Raw genomic sequence first — 25152 nt, forward strand, 5'->3', positions numbered from 1 at the left:
GACCAATCTTGAGATGTGGCCAGAGGCTCATTCTCTTTGTAAGTTACTACTTTTTAACAAAAAGACAAAACCAGAAACCTCTGTGGTCACATAAGGTTCACATTTGCTAAGGCAGTAGTTTGACACTTAGCTCAAACTCTAATGAATGTTTTATTATTGGAGGCAGAGTGATGGGGTGGGGAGAAATGCTCTAGTCTTCAAGGATCTATGGTTTAGTTGAGTTTAGAGGAAAGGAATTAACATGTGGTTCCAAGTGAAATGCACTAGGAGTTTGGAGTAGGCTGGCATTGTCGGGGGAGAGTGCTTGAGGTGTTAGAACTTGAGACCGAGAAGTAGTGGTTAGGGAGAGAAATGTACTAGTGAGCTGAGGGAGGCAGCATGAACCTAGAAGGTATACCTGGGCTGAGTTCTCGGAATCAAGACTTGCCACCATGTTCCGTGTGTCAAGTGAAGATACCATTTCTCGCTTCACGGGGTTGTTTTGAAGTGCCAAGCACACTGTCCTGTTCTGGATGACCACCGCTGCTGCTCCGTCTGTTTTTCAGGGCAAAGGGAAATGGTTCCTCCTGTCTGGTGAGCTGATCCTCTTTGGGGCCAGCTGTGACTCTTGCCTTTTAGCTCCTGTAGCTTCAGAAAGAGCATCTGATTGAAACAACCCATATTGCAGAAAGTAGTCAAGAGGGCTGTTATTTCAATGTCAGAGTCTTTGAGTTTGGAGTTTGCAGACCTGGGTTCACACCCTGCTTTTGTCGGTTCACTGGCTGTGTGACTGTGACCAAACTACAACAGTCTGTGGATCTCTGCAATGTTTGTACACACTGGGGGCTTGGAGGGGCAGGGGTGCTTCGTGGCCTGTAAGACCTGCCCTAACATTAAAGTTAAAGAGAAAGGTAGCTGACATTGTGGAAAACAAAGGATACTGTCTTTTTTATACTCTTCCATTAAAGTAGACTGATTCTGAATAGAATTGTTTTTGAGTTTTACACAAAGCAGATAGAACTGCATTTCTCTAAATACATCTAAGAAGACTTAAGTTTGGTTGAATTAACTTTAAAACTCCAATAGAAAACACAGCTTTCATCTTTGGACTGTTGCTTTGGCTGAGTCTATCATATCAGTGTCTACACTGGGGTAGCTGTCACCTTTGGGTTAAAGATGAGAGTTTTAGGCTAAAAACATGAGTTTTTAGAGCTGCAAGACAGAAGCCTCCAGGACTGGGGAACACAGCCATCTCCTGGTCTCCCATTCCCTTCTGACTCCTTAGTGTTTTTTCCCTTTTTGTCCTAAGTCAGTGCCTTGTAAGGGGGAAGACATAGTAAGTCTCCCACCCAAGAGCCTTCGAGTATTTGAGACAGATGGGGCTGTCAAACCTGCTTTTCCAGACAAGGATGTGAAGGTGGTGTTGTTAGAGTGCATGTCATTCAGTCTGCCTCCAAAAATTTTTTGAGTGTCCATTTTTCAGGGGAGAGTACTAATCAAGTATAAGTAGAAAGAAGGTAAGGTTTATAATTCAAAATAATGTAGAAATTCTTAATTTAAATTCTACTGCTCATTTTACTGATGAGGGAACTGAGGCATAGAAAATAAAAGAAATTTTCCCCAAGATCTCCAGACTTTGAACCTGGAGCTTTTCTTCCCTCTCTTCCTCCCACTGGTCCTGAGTGTAGCTGAATGGTTGCCTGCTTCAGGGGCGGATACCAAAAGTTGGTGTCAATCCTTTTTTTATAAGGTCTTTGCAGCTTTCCCCAGGAGGTGGCGCCAGCCTTTTCCTTCACTCCCAAATGATTGTGGAGCTAAACTGGGTGTGCCCACTGGGAGGAGTTCTTTGATTCCGTTCGTTGTTTGCTATTTTACTTATCCTTTTTTTGGTTTTTTCTTTTGTTTTGTTTTGTTTTTACTGAGCCAATTATTCTGATTTATCAGTGACAAGGCCAAATCAAACTTTGTAAGCTTAAAACATGCAATTCAAATTTGACAAGTTCTGTGCTCTAAAGGAAACCTTATCTTTAAGCAAACATTCATCAGTGTTCTGAGTAATGACCTCATCTTTTTTTAGAAAGTTAGATAAGGAAATTATAATTTTCCTAGTTAGACACTATTATTTCACTAACTTTGAAATTGAAGAATTCTGATGTTTCTAACCAGACTATAGCAAAATCAACAGAATTAGAATGATTTCAATAGCTTCAAAGTGGATTATGGACATTAATCCAGCTGTCTCTCATGATTATGTCTTGCCCTTTTTGAAATCCTTGCCTCTTCTGGCCACCGTGTCTGCTAAATAGCCTTGTCCTCCTTTCTTTGTGTTACCCGTGTTTACTTTTGCTGTCTCTATGCTTACATTTATAATCTTTGCTTCTTATGTTACACAGAACACAGGGGCAAAACCTAAAGTTCAGTTCAAAACCTGATTCAGGCAGCTTGCCAAAAACTGGGGGGGTCCGCATATAGAGGGAAGTCAAGAACACCTGCCTTCCTTGCCAGAAACAGTGTCTGTCTTGGGAAACCTTCTTGAACCTCAGTGAAAGAGAGTGCCTCACAATTAGCATCTTGAGATGCAGCTTCTGGCACTTTTTAATTTTCAGAAAACCTTATGTTAGAAACTTTTGACTAACTGCTTCATGCAGGTGACATCTTGGAGTCCCAGAGTTTTATAAAAGGAAGTTCTCAGGTTTGGGTTTGAGCTCAGTAGACCTGAAGCAGTCTGTTTTCTGAGCAGCTTCTATAGGTTAACTCATTTTAACCTGAGTGATAGTGGGGCACAGGGAGACTGGAGGAGAGGAAGGAAACCTTGTGACAGAGTGTTCACTGTAAACCTGGCTGCTTACTTCCTTGTCTCTTTAATGCTGGTAGCACTCCTGGGGTACTCCAGGAGGTTTTCAGTTGCTTCCTGTCATGACTGTTAAGGGGCACTGCTGGGATCTGAATCCCAGTCTGTCTCCAAAGCCTATGTCTCTCCACCCATTTAGCCACTTCCCATCTCCTGCTGGGCTCTTAAACATCTGTTTCTATACATCACTGTTTTCTAACTTGGATGTATTTATGATATCATCCAGCATTCTCTGACCCTTTTACTTCCATGTGTAAAAGCTGAGGCCCAAAGTTTCCTCAGTTAGTGTACTCAGCTTTCTGGCTAGTATGTTTCATGATACTTGTAAACAGTGACTTCTTACAGTCAAAAGGCGTTGGTTTCAGAGGATGGTCTTATTCATTGCATGATGTGCATGAACTGAGGAGAAAGAAAAGCGCTTCATCTTATATAATTCATTACATGATGGAGCTCTTCTAAGAAATATGATACTTCTCTTCAAACATTATTGGGAAAAGCCATCCTGAACTAAAGTCTTTTTTTCTGAAGAACAGGTCTGTGTCCTCATTTCCATTATGTTACCTTGAATGGGACACTTCTGTACAGTTGAATTTCCTGAGACTCATGTTGCTCATTTGTAGATACCTTGCCTTTCTCCTTACTTTCTGGGCTAGCTCCTTAGTTGGAACATGTAAATGCAGATCAGTGACGCATGCCGAGAGGTGACTTTGCCAGTCATGAGCACTTTAAAAATATATGCACTAGGGGAAAATTAGTCTGACAGACATTTATGACATACTTAATATACATTGGACATCGATTGTGCTGGGCGTGGAGGGTATAGAAAGATGGCTGAGATGGGAGCTTGCCTTCAAGGAACTTTTAGTCTAATGGGAGAGACAGTTTCAGTAAAACGTTTAAGTGCAGTGATCAAGGTTTGCACAGAGACTCTTCTGAAGTTTCTGTTGATGTGATAAATACTCTCATTTCCATGTGTATGTGAAATAGAGTAACGTGCCATAAATGTGACTAAGTTAATGCTTGCTGACAGGGAAGTCTGCTCACTTATATTAAGGTGCATGGAAAGGCTGAAATTTCTGCCTAAATCAAACCTACTTGCTTGCTGTGGAAGAAGCAGAGGCAGGCTAGGATGTCTCTGTAGGGCCAAGAACCCTTGAGCTGAAAGAATTCTCGCAGAACACCAGAGAAGCCTCTGCAGACATTCATTCTACTTCCCATCCCTCACCATCCTTCTTCCATCTAATCCTGGCCAACATCAAGAAGCTCCTCAGGTAGCGGGCTCTCCCACTTTGGGCCCTGCCTGCTCCTGTGGCCTCATCCGCCATTATCTGGGCCTTTGCATCCTCATGCTGCCCGTGTGCATGGACCACCCACACCCTGCCCAGGGCAGTGCCAGGGACCCCTTGTCCTCCCCTTTGTGGACTAAGCTCAGTCCCTGACACATAGGACCGAATGGATGCACACGCAAAGCATAAATGGAAGGCAGAGAGAAAGGGTGAGAAAAAAATTATTTCTGAGGCTTTGAGGTTCTTAAGCATCTTAATGAACTTTCTGAGAATAGGACATGGCTCTTAAAATAAAATTATCTCTCTGCTATGCTTTGCAGCAAAGCCTGACCTTTTATGTATATAGGAAGCACAAACCTTGGATGTTCCTGACACATGTCTCCTCACATGTACACAGTATTTACCCTTGAACCATGCTGACCTGGGTTTCCATTTGGCTCTTGAAAGAATTAATACACAATCCCAGTGTACGCCCTCATGGGTATATGCATTGTGTCCATAAGTATACCGGCCAGGTGATGATGGGGTAGAGGGGTGATCTCATTTAATGAGACACTTGGCCTTTGGTCAGTGACTTAAGAAGGTAGCTCATCTTCCCAGGGAAAGTCCAAAAGATCACCAACAAGAAAGTAGTGTGACTTTCAGAGTTCAGGAAGGTAGAGCTTCTTTAAACAGCACAAATCCTCAGGACGGAGCAGAGAAGAATTTGATGGAATGACCAGTCCAGGGCTGGCATTAGGAGAATGGGTTAGATGTTCCATGCATTTTGTAAGAAAACTCATACCTGTTTATAGCTGGGTGTCTTTGTGTATCACTTATACATGTATTCCTGTGCCACTAGTAGTGGTAACTATCATTTACTGAATATCTAGTACATATTGATGCTGCTCCTCAAATGATCTGTGTTAGACAAGTATATTTACAGATGATGAAATGGGGGGTTACCACTATGAATGGTGTGACCAGGCTTTGTTTCCAGCTCTGTAAGCCCAAGCCCCTGTTCTTTCTTTTCTCCGGGTTCTGCACTAGGCTTTTACCTGGATTGCAGAGTGTCTCTAGTGACCTCTAGAGAGCATGTATTACTCTTTTCAGGTCCTAATCTTCTATGGCAGAGACTCTCACATTTACCTGTATATGAGAATCTCCCAGGAACTTATTAAAACCACTTGCTGAGCTCCAGCTCACCCGTCTCTGATTCAGAAGGTCTGGGTGGAACCTGACAAGTTGGCATTTCTAACAAGTTCTTGAGGCTGTTGTTGCTGCTCCAGCCACTGCTGTGGAGGGATGGGGCAGGAGGTAGGGGAGCGTGTCAGGCAAGAATTGCACTCAGAAAATCACTTTTCCAAGGTTTTTGCCAGAATCCCCTATATGTACTTGCCTTCCCATGTCCCCCATTCTCCTATAAAATTATCCTTTAAACCACTTTGCTTGGGACTTCTTAAAATTGCCCAGAGGGAGTGATGGCTTCTGTGAGACATTAAGTGAAGTCTGTCAGTTGGCCTCCAAAATTAGGCAGTACTGTGACTGCATCTTTCTCCTCTCATGGCATGAGGAGCTCACTCATTTGGGGGAACCTGTGTTTCAGGTGGTGAGAGCTGCTGAGGAAGCTGCGTCCACCCTGGCAAGCTCCATCCACCCGGAACAGTGCATCAAGGTGCTCTGCCCCATCATCCAGACAGCCGACTACCCCATCAACCTTGCTGCAATCAAGATGCAGACGAGGGTCGTTGAGAGGATCTCCCGGGAATCCTTGCTGCAGCTCCTTGCTGACATCATCCCGGGCTTGCTGCAGGTAGGCTTTGTGGTGCCTGCATGGGCTGTGGGGCTGGCACAGTCCAGGTGGCACAGTGTAGCTGCCCAGCTCAAAGTGGTGGTCGGTGGGGAAAGCCAGGTGGGTGCTGACCTGTGGTGTAGAACATAGAAAGCTGTGTGGCTTGGACACCTCACACCTTTTCTCTTGTCTCTTAGTCTGCCCTCCCCTAAAGACAGCAGGAAGGGTTTCCTGACAGCCTAGAACTGTGGGTCACAGAATGAACTATCTGTTTACTAAAAACACATTTTGATCTTTTTGTTGTTGTTGTTCCTTCCTAATTTAACAAACCCTTATTGCACATCTGTGGGCCTCAGCCCTTGCCAGGTGGGCTATGGAGTGCAGAACCAGGTAATGGTCCTTGCTGTCATATATCCTGCAAATGTTTATTGAAACCCTTCTAAGCATGAGGCATTGAGTTAGACAGACTTTGGAAAATAAGATGTTTTCCACTGTTTGGCCCTGCCTCAGGGATTTTCAGCATACTCTGGGACGCAATACAGCCATAGAGACAGGTAGAGATGCTGGTGCTGAGTGCTGAGTTATTGTAGGGACATGTAAGCTGAGAGTTGTGACATCAGAGGTGGAGAGGTGATTTCTGGGTCAAGGCAGCAAAAGAAGAAGGGCTCCTTGGTGAGGTGTTATAGAGATGGGTCCTAGAGAGAGAGAGAGATTTCAATGGGGAAGAGTCAAGAGAAATCAGCGTCACAGGTAATAAAATGCTGCTGCTTGCTAAGCATGTGGCTTGGAAAAGACTGGTTAATGATTGGAAAGACTTGGCTATTCTGGGCAGAAGGAACAACACAACAGGCTGAAAAATCCTGGGGTCTGTTTGGAGAGCAGCAGTACTTCTGTTTGTTGTCAGGTAGGGATGAGGCTGATGAGTAGATTGAGGCCCAGCTGTAGAAGAAGGCTAACCAATGTCAGGCTGTACGACTGGACACAAGAGTGGGTGATGTAGCTCTCATTTCTTTAAAGGGATTTTCACATGTGAAATTCATTTCATCATTGGGAGAAATAAGAAAGAAGCAAGTTATTTTTCTCTCTCAATTTCCTTTACTCATTCTGTCTCTGTCACAATGCTTCTTGAGTGACTCTACTGTGGCGGTTCATTATAAAGCAGTGCCCTGTGCAGAGGCAGATCAGTCTGCATCTCACTAGCCTCCTGCTTCCACACGCCCAGAGCCAGCTCACTCTCGACACTATTAAGTTTGGATCTCTCTGGGGTGAAAGCTCTCTGGGTTCAGTTGCAGAGTTAAGTTGGATCCTGGTTGTTTTTGACAAGTCCAGGATTGAACTGTAAGGGCATCTGTGGAACTGTTGATGAAATACTGACCATGAAGCAGATCTGTGGTCTCACCTCCTTTCTGTGTTCCTCTTCTGACTCCTGCAGGGCTATGACAACACTGAGAGCAGCGTGCGGAAGGCCAGTGTGTTTTGCTTAGTGGCAATTTATTCCGTAATCGGAGAAGAGCTGAAACCCCACCTCGCACAGCTCACAGGGAGCAAGGTATGTATAGTGTTACCTGAGCTGATACACACACCTGGGCTCTGCCAGCTCGTCATAAATTATCTGTCTACAGCCCTGGGCTCCAGGCAGGTTTTTCTCATCGTTTCTCCAAAAGCATTTTTCTAAAGATAAAACGACAACTATATAGTGAAGTCACTTTAAGTTACAATGCAGTCTGTTGTAACTCTTGTTTTTGAAACAGCTTTGAGCTTCTAGTTTATTCTAAAAGGGAAGATGACTGTTTAGAAGCCAGTTTTTCTTTTCTCAGAGAAACACTAAGGAAATTCTGCTAGTTTAACAGATTGCTGAGTTGGAACTGGGTTTCTCATGGGCATCAGCAACAATGATAGCTGACTCTCACCTCGTGCCTCCCGAGTCCCAGGTCCCAGGCACTGTTCTCTGCACTTTGTATTTGTTGACTTATTTATTCATGACAACATCCCTGTGGGATAAGAACAGTCATCCTGCATTTAACTGGTCCAAGGACACACAGTGATTTTACTCCTGAAGCCAGGATTTTTAACTCAGTACGCTGCCCCGCATGTTTCTGTAAGAGTATTGTAGAATCAGGAAGAGAGTAGAACAAAAGGATCATTGGCTCATTGAAAAATGGAAGTGGCTAGAGTGCTTATTGGTTTAAAAATAAACTCAGATCTGATGAACCTGCCACCTTAGGGCAGGTAGGAACCTTCCAGCTCTGGCAGAAGAGACAACGGTGGGGGGCAGGGGCCTCAGTTCCTGCGGGGTGGTGGTTGGGGGGGCCTTGGCGGACTCCGTGAAGAGCTCCCTCTGGAGACTGCCTGTAGGGGAAGTGCATAAGCCTGGAGTTATCACATACCCTGGTAGTGGTGTGATTGAAAAAGCACAAAGCTAGAAGCACCTGACCTTGCTTCTTGTAAAAGAAGGAACCAGCAGGTGGTGCCCCGTATCTTTTCAAATAGAGCTATTCTTTTGGCATAGTTGGTGAGCTTCACAGTATGAGTCTTCATTCCCAGAGTCTGAGCAAAGCTGGCCTTCCCTGCCTTGATCCAGAGCATAGCTTATAGGACCTTCAGCACTGTTGAAACTTCAGGCCACTGTCCAGGGGAGCATTGCTCTGTCCATTGTAGGAAATTTAGCAGCATCCTGGACTGCCAACTGTGGATTTCAAGAGCGCACTCTACCGCTCAGTTGTGATTCACTAAAGTCACCACACATGACCTGATATCCCCTAGGGAACAGAATGGCCCCTAGTTGAGAACCATTCTCCTTGGAAACAGAAATAAACATTGAGGTTGGAGGATGTGAGTGAGGCAGATGCAGATAAGTAATTTGTGACTACTGCTCCTGATTCCATTTTCAGTTTCTCCTTTCCTTCTCTGCTCCTACAAAGCCTCCTAATCGATCCCTTTCCTGACCACATTCTGAGAATGTGGAAAGGAGGGTCACAAGCAGTGTGCTAGGCCAGGAACCCTCCTAACCTTGCCTCCATCAGGGATTTGCAAGTGGTTCCTGGCTGTAGTGAAGACCTAGAAGACCTAGAAGACCATATTCGCAAAGGGAGTTAGATCTCTAAAATAGAAAGTTCAACCACGATTAATATTAGACCTCGGTTTTGTCTGGCTGGCACTTTTTACTGTCCTATCATCTCATTTGATCTTTTTGATAAGGAACTGAAAAAATACAGGTGTGTTCCCATCCCTGTGTTGCAGTCAGTCCTGCTGCTGCCCCTCTCAGTGGTAGCCCTGGTACAGAGCCCATGTCCTGATCAGGAGTCAGTACTTCCCCTTCCCCCGGTAATTACACAACTTCAGTCAGGGGTAAGGGCCTGGCCTTAACACCTTTCTGGTTTTGCTAGCTCAGTTCATCTCGCCATTACACTGTTTAGATGTGCCAATTCCAGTATGTTAATTTGAACTTTGTAGACTCAAAGACACATCTTCTAAAACAATTAACCAACTCCCCCTCCAAAAAAAGTGGGGGTGGGTAGCTAACAGAACACAGTGCTAGGTCAGTCTCCTAGTCTAGAAATAAAGAGAATCAAGGAGCTTCCTGTTTCCTTGTGTGACCAGGCCTATGAGAACCCTCTACTTAACCGAGGTTAATAAATGATACGCTCTATGGAGGCAGGCTGGATGCAAGGACAGGGAAGGAGCCTGTGGGTATGTTTTGAGAAATGTTTCATTACCATAGCAGCAACACTAGCCTTGGGGTCAGACAGCCTGCATTTTAGTTTCTGACCCCCAGTTACTAGCTATATGACCTCGAGCAAGCTTTCTTTTATCTTCTTTTTCTCGATTTATTTTTTACTGTGGTAAAAAACACATAAAATAATACTTTCTATCTTACCGATCTTAAGCATACAGTTCACTGACACTGAGTACATTCACATTGCTGTGTTGTCATTGCTGCCATCCATCTCCAGATCTCTTCATCTTGAAAAACTGAAATTCCACCCATTAAGTAATAACTCACTATCTCCCTCCCCGAGCCTCTGACAGCCAGCATTCTACTTTCTCTCTCTGAATTTGACTACTCAGATGCCTCATAAAAGTAGAATCACACAACATCAGTCTTGTTGTGGCTGGCTTATTTTGTAGTATGTGTATCAGAATTTACTTCCTTGTTTAAGGCTGAATAATAATGTTTGTTATACATAGAACATTTTGCGTGTTCATTTCTCAGTAATGCACAGCTGGGTTGTTTATATCTTTTGGCTATTGTGAATAATGCTGCTATGAACATGGGTGTACAAGTATCTCTTTGAGACCTTACTTTCAATTCTTTTGGGTATATATCAGGAGGGGAATGGCTGTATCATAATTGCCAAACTGGTTTCCACAGCTACTGCACCATTTTACATTCCCTCTGACAGCATACAAGGGTTCCAGTTTCTCCACATCCTCACCAACACTTACTTTTTTTTTGTTATAGTAGTTATCCTAACAACTGGTATGAGGTGGTATCTTGTTGTATTGATTTGTATTTTCTTTCTTTTTAAAATTTTTAAATTCTCACCCAAGGATATTTTGTTTGTTTGTGAAAGAGAAACATTGATCAGTTCCCTCCCTTACATACCCTTACCAGGGATCAAACCCTCAACCTAGGTATGTACCCTGACTGGGGATCGAACCTGCAACTTTTTCGGTGTACGGAACAATGCCCCAACCAATTGAGTCACCCAGCCAGGGCTGATTTGCATTTTTTTAAATATATTTTATTGATTATGCTGTTACAGTTGTCCCATTTTTTCTCCCCTTTATTTCCCTCCACCCTGCTACCACCCCCACCATCATTTCCCCACCTTAGTTCATGTCCGTGGGTCATATGTATGAGTTCTTTGGCTTCTCCATTTCCCACAGTATTCTTCACTTCCCTCTGTCTATTTTGTAGCTACCAATTATGCTTCTCATCTCTATACCTTACCCCACATACTTCCCCTTCCCTTCTCCACTGATAACAACTATTCATGTGGTCTCTATTTCTGTGAATCTGTTCCTGTTTTAGTTGTTGCTTAGTTCATTTTTGGTTTTGTTGTTTTTCGGTTTGATTGTTGTTAGTTGTGCGTTTGTTGTCACTTTACTGTTCATAGCTTTGATCTTCTTTTCTTAGATAAGTCCCTTTAACATTTCATATAATAAGGGCTTGGTGATGATGAACTCCTTGAATTTGACCTAAGCGGGGAAGCACTTTATCTGCCCTTCCATTCTAAACGATAGCTTTGGTGGGTAGAGTAATTTCGGATGTAGGTCCTTGCATTGCATGACTTTGAATACTTCTTCCAGTCTCTTCTTGCCTGCAAGGTTTCTTTTTCTTTTTTAAATTTTAATTTTTATTTAATTCTTGTTCAAGTACAGTTTTCTGTCTTATATTCCCAGGGCTGCCCCCCGCCAGTGATCCCCACCTCCCTCCTATTTCCGCCCCCCACCTTAGTTATTGTCCATATGTCCTTTATACTTGTTCATGTGAGTCCATCTCCTTTTCCCCTATGATTCTCTCCCCTCTCCCCTCTGGACCCTGTCAGCCTGTTCTGTATTTGAGTGTCATTGGTCATATTTTGCTTGCTTGTTTGTTTTGTTGTTTAGATTCCTGTTAATGGTGATATCATATGGTATTTGTCTTTCACCACCTGGCTTATTTCGCTCAGAATAGTGCTTTCCAGTTCTATCCATGATGTTGCAAAGGGTAGGAGTTCCTCCTTCCTTTCTGCAGCATAGAATTCCATTGTGTAAATGTACCATAGCTTTTTGTTCCAGTCATTGACCCATGGGCATCTAGGTTGCTTCCAACTCTTGGCTATTGTAAATTGTGCTGCTATGAACATTGGGGTGCATAGGTTTTTTTGGATTGGTGTTTCAGGGTTCTTAGGATATGCTCCTAATAGTGGAATTGCTGGGTCAAAAGGTACGTTCATTTTTAGTTTTCTTAGAAAATTCCATACTGTTTTCCATAGTGGTTATACCAGTCTGCAATCCCACCAACAGTGAACTAAGGTTCCCTTTTCCCCACAACCTCTCCAGCACTTGTTGTTTGTTTCTTTGTTTATGATAGCCATTCTGACTGGTGTAAAGTGGTATCTCATTGTGATTTTAACTTGCATCTCTCTGATAGCTAGCGATATAGAGCATCTTTTCATGTGTCTCTGGATCCTCTGTATGTCCTCCTTGGCGAAATGTCTGTTCAAGTCCTCTACCCATTTTTTAATCGGGTTGTTTGTCTTCTTTGAGTGGAGTCGAGTGAATTCTTTGAGTAGCCAACCTTATTGGGACCCCTTGTATGTTACTTCCTTTTTCTCCCTTGCTGCCTTTAGGATTCTCTCTTTGTCTTGGAGTTTTGCCCTTTTAATGATGATGTGTCTTGCAGTAGGCCTCTTTGGGTTCCACCTGATTGGGACTCTGCGATTCCTGGATTTGTGTGACTTTATCTCTCCTCAACTTTGGAAAATTTTCCATTATTACTCTTTCAAGTAGGTTTTCTGTCCCTTGTTCTTCTTCTCCTTCTGGTATTCCTATTATTGGGATACTATTATGTTTCATATTGTCTTGCATTTCTCTTAAACTCTCCTCATTTTTTCTGATTCTGTTTTCCATTACTTGGTCCGCCTGGGAGATTCTTTCTACCCTGTCTTCGATCTGGCTTATGTGGTCTTCTGCCTCATCCATCGTATTCTTCATACCTTCCACTGTGTTCTTCAGTTCAGAAATTGTATTCTTCATTTCCTCTCGGCCTTTGTTGATGGTTTCTCTTTCCTTTTTCATGTTGGTATAGTTTGCAGAGAGTTCATTGTAGCTCCCCTATAGTTTCTGGTAGCTCGTTGTAAGCTCTTTGAATTTCCTGATAACCAGTGCTTTGAATTCAGTATCTGATAGTTGACTTGCCTTTAGTTCATCTAACATTCTTTCTGAGGCTTCCTCCTTTTCTTTCATTTGGGGATTCTTTGTCTTCCCATTGTTTGTGTTGGTCTTCTTGTTGGCCTCAGCTTCTTATATTAATCTGTTCTGGTTCCCTGGGTTTATGGTGTGAACTTCTGTGGTAGGATACCTGTGAAATTCAGTGGTGCAGTCTCCTGCAGGTATCTTGGTGTTCTCTGCTTCCACCTACTCCTCTTGTTGGTTTCCAGCTGGTCAGACCTTTTCTTCTGGTCTCACTAGCTGCAGCAGCCTGAGGGGCTATTAGTGTGGCCTTTCTCACATCTCGGTGAACTCAACTGGTCTCGCCAGTGCCCTCCCAAGATCCAGACTGGCGCTGCTCTCCCACACCCCACTGAGAGAAGATTTTTCCCCAGGCTTCCCAGCCCTGGCCTGGCATGAGGGAGTGCGCTCCCAGCCAGGCTTTCCTGGTCTCGCAGGCTTGGGCGCGTACCTTTCCCAGTGCTGTGGCTGAACAGACAGGGCAACTCACAGTTCTTTTAAGCCGGCAGCCACAGCCTGACTGTGGGTGCTTCTCAGTCTGCACCTGGCTGGGTAGGGATGGAGCTGCTGGCTGGCTCTCTTCCAGGGGCCTTGCTAGTAGCCTGAGGCTCCCAGGGTCTGTGGTAGACCTGGCTCTGATCGTGCACTACAGGGAATGCACGGGCGACTCTCAGTTCTCCCAGGCCGGCAACCGCAACCTGAATCCACGGGTTATCAGAGCTCTCTGGTTTGCTTCCCAATGCCCACTCCTCTCTCTGCCACTACAGGCAAACCAGTTTCTCCTGGTGTTTTCCAATCTGTGCCCTGCCAGATAGGGAGGGTGCCGGTGACTAGTACTCTCCCAGGGTTGTTGTTACCTGACCTCGGCTCTCAGAGACCAAGGCGGACGGTTGGGGCCCTGGTGTGGCCTGGTGGAGGGCCTGCAGCCTCTGCGCTGTTCCCTCGTACCTTGATGATCTGCGGTCGTCTCCTCTCCTCAGTCTCTGGTCATTCAGTATCCGCTACACTTTCTGGAGTCCTGCCTTCCTATATACTGGGTCCCTGTTGGCTATCTGCTGTGCTCCTCCGCAGATCAGCCTGGTTTTTCTCCAGCGCCTGGAGGGAAGCAAAATCCTTTGTCCTACTCCACCGCCATCTTCCCTCCTCCTCTTCCCTGCAAGGTCTCTTTTGAGAATTCAGCTGAGAGTCTTATGTGAACTCCTTTGTAGGTAACTGTCTCCTTTTCTCTTGCTGCTTTTAAGAGTCTTATCTTTAATCTTGGGTGACTTAATGATGATGTGCCTTGGTGTGTGCTTCCTTGGGTCCAACTTTTTGGGGGACTCTCTGAGCTTCCTGGACTTCCTGGAAGTCTATTTCCTTTGCAAGTTCAGGGAAGTTCTCCCTCATTATGTTTTCAAATAAATTTTCAATTTCTTGGTCTTCCTCATATCCTTCTAGCACCCATATGATTCAGAAGTTGGAACATCTAAGGTTGTTCCAGAGGTTCCTAAGCCTCCTCATTTTTTTTGAAATCTTATTTCTTCATTCTGTTCTGGTTGAATGTTTATTTCTCCATTCTGCTCCAAGCTGTTGATTCAAGTCCTGGTTTCCTTCCCGTCACTATTGATTCCCTGTACATTTTCCTTTATTTTACTTTACATAGCCTTCACCTTTTCCTCTATCTTGTGACCATACTTAACCATTTCTGTGAGCATTCTGATTACCAGTGTTTTGAACTGTTCATCTGATAGGTTGTCTATCTCATCATCACTTAGTTGTATTTTTTCTGGAGCTTTGATCTGTTCTTTCATTAGGGCCATATTTTTTTGTCTTGGGGTGCCTGTTACATAGCAAGGGGCAGAGCCTTAGGTATTCACCAGGGTGGGGCTACCCACCTGCTTCATTGTAGTGCTATGTCGGGGGAGGGGGTCCAAGAGGGAACAGTGCTGCTTGCTCGACTCTTGGCTGGCTTTCAGTCACTTTCCCTGCTACCTACGAGCAAATTGGGCTCTTCTGGTGCTGATTCCTGGGTGGGTGGATTTGTGTGCATTCTAGGACCCTGTGGGTCCCTCCAACAAACTCTGTAGTGAGGCCGGGAGTTTTCTCCTGCCATCTCAACCCCCACAGGTTTTTTTTAGTCACAGGTTTGGAGGCTTTAATTCCCGGCACTGGAACCCTGGGTTGCACCGTCTGTCTCGATCCCCAGTTGTTCTTCCCAGTTTATTCGAATGCAAATATGGGACCTCCAGGTCTGCCAGCCATTGCCTGGCACAGTCCTGCAGCCAGTGCCTTGCTATGTTCTCTCCATCCCAGCTGCCCATGTCTGTCCCTCGTGCCTGTCTGGATGGATGTTTCTTCTTTAATTTTGTGGTTGTCAGACTTCCAAACAGTTCAATTTTCTGACATTTCTGGTTATTTTTTGTTTTTAAATTTGTCATTGTCCTTCTTTTGGTTGTGGAAGGAGGTAAAATGCATCTACCTATGCCTCCATCTTGGCCCGAAGTCCTTTGCATTTTGTTAATGATTGGTGCATTGAGAATCTTTTCATAAGCTCCTTGGCCACTTGCCTATCTTCTTTGGAGAAATGTCTGTTCAAGTTTTTTGATATTTTTGATTTGGGTTGTTTTTTGTTGTTGAGTTTCAGAAGTTCACTATACATTCTAAGTATTAATTTCTTGTCTTTTCATGCACAAAATTTTTAAATTTTCATGGACTTCAATTGTCTATTATTTTTTGTTGTTGCTCTTCTTTTGGTGTCATCCAAGAAATCATTCCAGATTCAGTGTTTTGAAGCTTTTGCCTTATTATTTTCTTCTGTGAGTTATAATTTTAGCTCTTACGTGCAGGTCTCTAATCCATTTTGAGTTAATTTTTATAGGTGTTACGTGAAGGTCTAACTGCATTGTTTTGCTTATGGGTATTAAGTTTTCTCAATACTATTTCTTGAAAAGACTACCCTTTTTTTCATTGAATGGTCTTGGTACCCTTGTCAAAAATCATTCAACCACATACATGAGCATTTATTTCTGGGCTCTCTGTTCTGTTCCATTGATGTATATGTCTGTCTTTATCATAGTAGCACACTCTTTAGATTACTGTAGCTTTGTGGTAAGTGCTGAAATCAGAAGTGCGCATCCTTCAAGTTTGTTCTTTTTCTAGATCATTTGGCTATTTGAGGTCTGTTGAAAACCCATATGAATTTAGAATTGATTTTTCATTTCTGCAAAAGTCTCATTGGGATTTTGATATTTATTGACTTCAGATAGCTTTGGGGGTAGTATTGACATCTTAACAATATTGTCTTCCAATCCGTGATCATCAGATGTCTCTTTATTTATATGTGTCTTTAATTACTTCCAGCAACATTTTATAGTCTTCACTGTACAAGTCTTTCACATTCTAGACTTACTTAATTTCTAAGTATTCTATTCTTTTTGATGCTTTCAGAAATGGAATTTTTTCTTAATTTTCTGTTCATTGTTACTGTATAGAAATGCAACTGGTTTTTGCTCCTTGAATTTTATATGCTGCTAGTTTGCTGAATTTATTAGTCTTAACATTTTCTGTGTGGATCTTTTGGATTACAAATAAGGTCATCTACAAACAAAGGTTATTTTACTTTTCCTTTCCAATGTGAATGCTTTCATTTCTTTTCCTGCCTAATTGCTCTAGCTGAAACTTACAGTACTGTGTTGAGTAGATTGGTAAAAGCTGGCATCCCTGCCTTCTTCCTGATCTTAGAGGCAAAGCTTTGTCTTTTATCATTGAGCATAATGTTCACTGTGGGCTTTTCATATATAGTTTTGGATATGTTGAGTTAGTTTCCATCTATTTCTAGTTTGTTGAATACTTTTATCATGAAAATGTATTGAATTTTGTCAAATACTTTTGAGATAATTGTGTGTGTTTTTTCTTCATTTTGTTAGTATGATGTATAATATTGATAAATTTTCATATGTTGAATCATCTTTGCATTTCAGGAATATATCCCACTTGGTTGTTTTGTATATAAGCTTATCAGTATGCTGTTGAAAACAGTTTGTTAGTCTTCCTTGCAGATTTTGGCATGAATGTTCATAGGGGATCTGTAGTATTCTTGTCATGCCTTTTTTGTCTGGCTTTAGTACCAGGACAGTGTCAACCTCATAGCATGAGTTTCAAAGTGCTCTTCTCTCTTTAGTTTTCTGGAAATATTTGAGGAGGATTGTGTTAGTTCTCTAAATGTTTGGTAGAACATTTGAAGTGAAGCCATCTGGGCCAGGGATTTTCTTTGTCAGGAAATGTTTTATTACTATTTAACCTCCTTACTTGTTGTAGTTCTGTGCAGTCATGCTCTTCATGATTCTGTCTTGGTAGGTTTTGTGTTTCTAGGAAATTGTCATTTCATGTAGTTGTCTTAATTTCTTGGTGGACTATTATTTACAGTATTTTCTTGTAATCTTTTGATTTCTGTAGAATCAGTAGTCATGGCCACACATTGATTTCTGATTTTAGTAATTTGAGTACTCTTTTTTCTTAGTCAACTTAGCTAAAGTTTTGTCAATTTTGATTTTTTTTTCAAAGAATGAACTTTTGGTTTCATTGATTTGGTTTTTATTCTGGTCACTTATTTCTACTGTAATATTATTATTTCCTTCACTCAGCTAGCTTTGGGTTTAGTTTATTCTTTTTCTAGTTCCTTAAGTTATAAAATTATGTTGTTGATATGGGATCTTTTTTAATGTAAGCATTTACAGTTGTAAATATCCCTGTTTGTACTGCTTTTGGTGCATATTATAAGTTTTTGTGTGTTGTGATTTAATTTGTTTCAAGGTATTTTCTAATTGCCTGTGTGATTTTTTCTTTGACCCATTTGTGGTTTAAAAGTGTATTGTTCAATTTCTACAGATTTGAGGTTGTGTTTTTTTTTTCTTTTCTTTTTCTTATTGATGTCTAACTTTGTTCATTGTGGACAGTGAAGATATTTTGTATGATATATATCTTTTAAAATCTGTCAAGGCCCTGACCTGGTGCCAAGGTTGCAGGTTCAGTCCCCAGTCAGGGTACAGACAAGAATCAGCCAATCTGGCTTCCTGGTGCTTACCACAGGCTGTGTTCTTATATCTCCTGTACAGAAAGAGGGTCAGAGTAAACCCACCCTATATACAACTCAGCCCAGGCCGTTTTCCTGGTCTGTATTGTGAATAGGGGGACATGGTGGGGAAAAAAAGAATCAACCAATGAATGCATAAATAAGTGGAACAGCAAATCAGTGCTTCTTCCTCTCTCTCCCTCTCTCTCTCTCTAATAAATAGATGAAAGAAAGAAAAGAAAGAATCTGATGAGATTTGATTTGTGTCCTAACATATAGTCTATCCTGGAGAATGTCCTATGAGCACTTGAAAAGAATGTGTATTCTCTTATTAGGTAGAACATTCTGTGTGTCTGTTACATCAGTTGGCTTATTGTGTTGTTCAAGTCTCTTTATTTCCTTACTTATTTTCTTTCTGGTTCTTTCCATTATTAAGAGTGGGGTATTGCAATCTCCAACTGTTATTGTAAAACTGTTTCTCCCTTTAATTCTGTCAAGTTTTGCTTTATATATTTTGATGTCATGTTATTAGATGCATAAATGTTTATAATTATGTTTTTCCTGTATTGATCTTTTGTTAATTTGTCCTTTGCTAATAAGAAGGACATATATAATGTCCTTCTTTGTCTCCTGTAACCTTTTTTAATTTAAAGTCTATTTCACCTGATATTAGTATAACTACCCCTCTGCTCTTGGTTACTGTTTGCACAGAATATCTTTTTTCCATCTTTTTACTTTCCATGTATTTGTGTCTTTGGCTCTAAAGTGAGTTTTTTTGTACACAGCATATAGTTGAGTCATGTTTTTTCTGTCCGTTTGCCGATCTCTGTCCTTTGGTTGTAGAGTTTAACCCATTTACAATTAAAGTAACTACTGATAAAGGAGGGAGACCTCTTATCATTTTGGTATTTGTTTTCTGTATGCCTTAAAGCTTTTATTGTCCCTCGTTTTGTCAATTTTATTGATTTTTTTCAAAGAATCAATGTCTGGTTTCATTGATTTTCTTTCCTTTATTTTTCTGTTTTGTTTATTTCTGTTCCGTCTTATTTTGTTTTTGTTTTCTTTTTGTACTGAAATATTTTAATTGCCTTCTCATTGCCTTCTGTGTCTATTCTATAGCTGTTTTCATGGTGGTCACTGTGGGGGTTGCATTTGACATTCTAAAGTTAGTCTAATTTTAATTCTTACCATCTCATGTGCATGCTTTCTGATCCCCAGCTTTTTCTTCTGTAAAGTGCCTGTTCTACCTGCCTCAAAAGGGTTCTGTGAGGCTCAAAATGATCATCATTGAAAGAGTTCCTTGTGGACTGTTAAACATGTGCACATCGTTAACTCTATTGTTATCTTTCCCTTGTATTTGCAGTTCTATCCTGGACTTGACTAGGTGGTTGCATTATTGGTTCCGAGTTGTAAATAAGTAAAACAATATTTAGTAACTCATTTTTAAGTGGCCTTTCATAGAAATAGAACTATCTTGTGTTCTAGATAGTTTTTTCTTTTTAAAAACTCTTTGATTCCTCAAGGATGTGTTAGGACCCTGCTTTATTCACTACACTATGCCAAGGCATGTGGGAAAAGCAAAAGCTTATCCTGCCCTCAAGTAGCGTAAAATAAAGCTGGGGGACAGGACTGGTACACAGGGAAACATACAGTAACCCAAGTATGACCAGCATGCGATGGCTGGGCCATGGGCCCACTGGAGCAGGAGGAAAGGGAGAGACTTCTTGAGGGAAGTGGGACCAAACAGGGCTTGGCCATATAGGGGTGAGCTGCATAGGAGGGAAGATGGAGGAAACACAGGAAGGAACAAAGTGAACAACTCAGATAGGAATAGGAGAGGGCTGTTTAGGGGACACATTTTCTTAACAAGGAGCGACAGAAGCCACCTTGGAAGTATTACTGCTCTTCATTTAACAGGTGGGGAAGTTGAGATTCAGAAAATGTTTTGCCTGAGGTCACATAACTAGTTAGTGTGGAGTTGGTGCTAGAACTTGCTGATCTGTGCAGCCTCAGGCCAGTGTTTTGTCTGTTGTGCCAGAGTTTCCCTTGACCCTGGCTGGCCCTGGAGGTATTACACTGAGGTTCAGAGCATTCAAACCCTTGTGTAAAATGATGGCACTTTCATCATAGCACTGACATAATATGAAAAGTTTTAAGATTTTGAAAGGCAGGGAATGTAAATTAACATGACACAGTCCACTACAGATGAAAAGAGTAAGACAGCACTGTAGGTACGGCTTAGGGAGACATCAGAGATGGACTGTTGAATAAAAGCAGCAAGCTCCAGAGTGCTCCCCGCAGCCTCCCTTTGTGGAAAACCCACAACATGTCTGTACATTTTAGTCTTTGTACTCGTATATGACATAGCACCTGGGGCATGGGGAGCAGAGAGACTTCACCTCTGTTAGGAGCTCTGTTCGGTTGCTCTTCCTGTTCCAACTGGTCATCAGCGGGCCCTTCTTTTTTGTGCTCACCACCCTGAGCACCTCTCCATGGGCCCCTACAGAGCAGCTCCCCCTCCCCTGGGCTGCCTGATCATTGTCTCAGCTACATGGCCTTTTGGAGCCAGGCAGGTAAAAAGGCTGTGGATAGTAAATATTTTATAATTCCCTTAATCTTACAAGTCATGTGTCAAATAGATTTTTATGGGCATTCTGCTTCTGCAAAGCTGTTTATTCTTAATATGATTTGGAAGATCACCAACATAACATTACCTTAGTGGCATTCCACAAATATTTGAAAACCTACTGTGTTGCATGCTCTTTTTCTTATCTTGAGGGTTCAAGGGGACTTAAATTAAACAGATGAGGTCTCGGCCTGGAAAGCCCTTTCATTGTAAAGCTCTGTGCCCATGGGGGATGGCTGCACTTTAGTGACACAGTGTCTGGGAGGTCTAACCTTGCTGGAAAGAGTGAGGAGCACTGCCACCTGTAGCATGAAGTTGCATATGCTAAGTCACAGCAGGGGTAAAAGTACCTTGAGAATGGAATGGAAGGAATGATTGCATCCAAATGAACAGATGAGAGACAGCTGCCTGGAGATGGCCGTGAAGATAGATCTCAGATGTCGCAGTGCTTCAGTCGGTTTTCATAGGCAGAAATGGGGGTGGAAACAGAAGGTGTGTCAGGTGGAAGGAACAGCTTCAGCAAAGGTGTGAGGGTAGAAAATTTGATCTGTAACCTTGGCTTAATTACTTTATCTCTGTGGAGCATGGTCTGCACCCTGCTTTTCCCACTAGCTTGGACGGAGCCATTGGCTGCAGTGCCCTGAAATGTGCTGATCTGCTCCTCATGTACCTTTCTCCAAGGAGCTCTTCCTTTTGAAGTGATGCTCTGCGTTGCCCGATTCTAGACTCTGGTTTTCTTCCTCTCTCTGTGGCACTGGTGCATGTGGACGTGTCGGATGAGTAGTAGATACTCTGTAAATGTTTGTACAATGAATTTCTCAATTAAGGGACCTACTGTTACTGTTTTCTTATTGTCACTTGGGTTCCCCCCCCCCCCTCCGTTTTCTACTTCCTGGTTGCTTTTCCTCCTGCTAATCCAGTTATATCTTCTCTTTGCAGATGAAGCTACTAAACTTATATATAAAGAGGGCCCAGACCACGAACAGCAACAGCAGCTCCTCCTCCGATGTCTCCACACACAGCTAGTGGAACACCAGAGTCCCTGTAGCCCTAGAACAATCGGTGGTGCCTCTCAGAGACCTTTCCCCACCCTCCCCTTCCTAGGCTGCCTGGGCGGTACAAGGAGGCCCGCAAATATTTATTACAATCAGTATTTTGGTCCCTTCCACCTTTTGTGTATAATCTTATTGGTATTGAATGTAAAGGAAGCAAGGCCTGTTGTGCAGTCTTCATACGAAACAAAAGGAATAAGAAATGAAGAGCCATACATGTCTTCTACAGCCTACTGAGATCATAAAACCATGGGTGTGGGTGCAGTTTTCAAAAGTCAGAGAGCCCTCTAGTCAATGCTTAATTGGAAGTACTGTTTTCTCTTCAGTTAACAGAGTTGAGAGTGTGTTGATTTATGTTTCTTTGTCATCCTAGCCTGCTTGGTTCTAGATATAGCCTGTGTGGGCAGATGATACCCCCACCCAGTCACAGCTGACATGATGAAGTGTTGGTTGTATGTCTTTAAATTGTATTTTGAGACCTACTAGGAATATGAGTCACATCTTGGCAAGGATTGGAGAAAAGCCTGCAAATGGCCTTTTAACAAACGTGGAATTTTGCTTGTACTATCTAAACTGAAGGCTGACTGCCCTCACTTTAGTTTATTGAAAGGGCATCCCCACTATTTCCTTCCAGGTCAGGCTCCCAGCCCCACTGAACGGGTCTGGGATTCTTTCCTCACCACAGAGCTTCTACTCAGAAGACTCCTTCAAGTTTATATCCAAACACAAAAATGACAGGATATTAGTAGCATCAGTTAGTGGATACCTCAAATGGCATATCATGAAGCATAGAAGATATGAGAAGTTTGTTTTGCTACCAAGGTCTTAGGGAAACACGGTTTTATAGGGCTTCTCTCACGACCCTGGTTCCTGGTCTTTCTGACTTGGCTGCTGCTTTCCTCTCCTCCAGCCTTTGCCTATTAAACTGCTGAATTCTAAAATGTTTCCATTTAATCTGGTAAATGGCAACTATAATGCCATCTCAATTTTCACTTCTATTTCATTTGGGACTAAGATCATCAGACAGAGAAAAGTCTAGAGAGAGAAACCAGGTATCAGCATTATTATTTTTTTTATGGACTGAAATACTTCCTTGATCATCTGTTGAAATAATCATTGTTTAAGGAAAAAGTAATTATGGTGAGTGACAAATTGCTAAAAAGCAGGATTTGAAATTCAATTTTAAGGTTTCCTTTTTTTCAGTAACTACCCATTTATAAAAGTTTTGTGAGGGTATATTGCTTCAAATTATTAATTTAGAGTCTGGTTAAATAAGTTTGGAGTAAAATTCTTAAAGCCAAATGGAAACTCTGTTGCAATCATGAAGCTTTCTGTGTCTTTTGCTACTTTATTTCAGAGCCTCTAAATTGAGCTGATGTTTACATAAGGAAAATGCTTATTCTGGTGTTAGTTTTTGATGAGGTATTTGCTGTTTCAGGGCAGAGTCCCTTTATCTGCCAGCAGTGAGAAGCAGAGATTTTTATGGTTCTCACCTCTGACCTCCACAGGCACCCCTCCCTCTTCTCTTCTCTGACCCTCCAGCGGTGATGTAGGAAGTTGCGAAAGACAGTGTAGCAAACATAACTCATTTTCACTCACCTTTTATTTTAGATAGTTTATTTGGAAATAGACACTGAAAGTGGAGGTCCAGGAACAGTGAAGCCAGGGTTCCTTCACTGTGGGGGAGTAGGGGGCATCCCACACTTGTAGGGAGTACCGTGGTTGAATATGACTGGCTTATGTTTGGCTCAAAACACAGCAGGACCAGGCCTTACTTTCATTGATAAATACTGTTTGTTAATATTTCACTAATGGGACTTTTTTTACACTCTACAAGTGAGTCAGAGCAGAGCATCTTTTCATTACTCTGTTGTACAAATGTTGATTCTGGCTAGGTTATTTATGAGTTCTTTTATGCCTAATGCATTCGGAAGACTTTTCTCCTTCAACTCTGACTCAGAGGTCACCGTAGCACCTGCCTGTAGTGAGGAAGAATCTTGAACATTGTCGGATGTCCTTGTAGTACTCACAAAGGGCTCACTTTGAATGTCACTTGCCTGATCTTCAATCCCTGACTACAATCACTCACAGGTCTCCTGGCCACAATCAAACTGCTGCCTGCCACTAAGGAGATTCGCATGCTGCTGCCACCTCACAGGGAGAGGCTGCGCCTGCCACCCTCGGAATCCTGACAGCTGCAGCTCCCTGGTCGCTTCCCTGCAGGGCTCCTGTCCACATGAGACAACAGGACACAAAAAGCAAAGCACCCAAAGCTGGATTTGCCTCCCCTGTTCACCAGGTGGGCCCCCAGAAACTCACCTGAACCCACCACTGGGGCCACATGGTCCAGCTCCTGCTCTCCTTCAAGCTGCTGCCCTCCCTTGAGACCATGGTATGTTCCACAGGCTGAGGGCAAGGGCATGCCAGCAGTCCTTAGTATACCACAGGCTCCCGGACGCAGTGCCCATCACTTGCTCACCAATTCCCTGCGCAGGTAATGCAGCAGACTTAGGTCATCTTTTTCTTTCCCTGCTGCCCTTTATTTATCAAGCATAATACACATCAAAGAACAGCAAATAAAAACTTTGTAGAAACCACAGGACTTTGCTAATAATGATGTTTGGAAATGAAAAAAGAAATGCTCTGAAAAATGTCAGCCACCGAAGCAGTTTTGTCAGCACTATGTTTACACGCATGGTCCCCACACCTCAGGTTGGGTTTTTGTTTTGGGGTTGTTTTCTTTTTTGTTTGGTTTTTTTTTTGGCTTTTTCTATTACATCCATATCTGTATTTATATCTTATTTGTTTCACTTTCAAGTGTATCATGGCAAATGTACAGATTTTTTTGTTAATAATGTGCTAGGATTTGCTAAAAAAGAAAAAAAATCCACTTTTTTGAGTTTGCCCTAGAATAAATAAAACAGTTCAGTTTCCTGCTTTGGCACAGTCTTTTTCATTACTGTGCTCTGTAGATAGCTTATCCCATCTCCCTGACATCAGAGCATGGCCACATCTATAAAGAATCCAAGGGGGGCCCTGGCTGGTGTAGCTCAGTGGATTGAGCACGGGCCTGTGAACCAGACAATCACGGTTCGATTCCCAGTCAGGGCACATGCTTGGGTTGCAGGCCAGTTTCCGGCAGGAGCCAGTTCCCTGCAGGGGATGCACGAGAAGCAACCATACATTGATATTTCCCTCCTCTCTCCTTCCCTTCCCCTCTAAAGATAAATAAATAAAATTTAAAAAAAAAAAGAATCCAAGGGGGCTCTTTCTCATAGTGGAAACAGGTCCAACTCCGAGGACGTGTAGCACCCAACTGGAGTGCTAGGAGCTGCTATGTGCACTGTGGGGTGGAATGTTTGGGTGTGAAGACATGGTGAGGTGCATGGGGGCATCGCCATTGTGAGGTGCATGGTGAGGTGCAAGGGGGCCTCCCGTATCTGGCCCCTTTCCTTACCTGAGCAGGGAAGACATTAGCTTCCAGAGTGTCAGACCAGCCTGTGTTGAGAGCAGGTAGGTCTTCAACTGGACCTTGGGAAAGGGCTTGAAAGGGGCCACCTGACAGCTAGCAGGGCCATGGTCCTCGGAGGAACACCTG

The 25152-nt window shown here is 42.7% G+C and overlaps 1 protein-coding gene and 1 non-coding gene across 21 annotated transcripts in view; both read left to right on the forward strand.

Moving 5' to 3' along the window:
- CLASP1 (cytoplasmic linker associated protein 1) overlaps positions 1 to 24440 on the forward strand; it is a 283994-nt gene extending 259554 nt beyond the window's left edge. For all 20 annotated transcript variants that reach the window (XM_037049839.1, XM_037049840.1, XM_037049841.1 and 17 more), the window contains 3 exons: positions 5702 to 5908; positions 7320 to 7436; positions 21442 to 24440. In XM_037049839.1, the coding sequence (XP_036905734.1) occupies positions 5702 to 5908; positions 7320 to 7436; positions 21442 to 21528 (411 nt within the window). In that variant the 3' untranslated portion in view covers positions 21529 to 24440. The remainder of the gene's footprint in view (positions 1 to 5701; positions 5909 to 7319; positions 7437 to 21441) is intronic.
- Positions 17872 to 18002, forward strand: LOC118989691 (small nucleolar RNA SNORA51). The gene has a single exon (XR_005067065.1). It is a non-coding gene; the product is annotated as a small nucleolar RNA SNORA51 (small nucleolar RNA).
- Positions 24441 to 25152: the final 712 nt, after the last annotated feature.

This window comes from Sturnira hondurensis, unplaced genomic scaffold, assembly GCF_014824575.4.
Source record: "Sturnira hondurensis isolate 20B ecotype Veracruz unplaced genomic scaffold, ASM1482457v3 Scaffold0006496, whole genome shotgun sequence".
Taxonomy (NCBI): Eukaryota; Metazoa; Chordata; class Mammalia; order Chiroptera; family Phyllostomidae; genus Sturnira; species Sturnira hondurensis.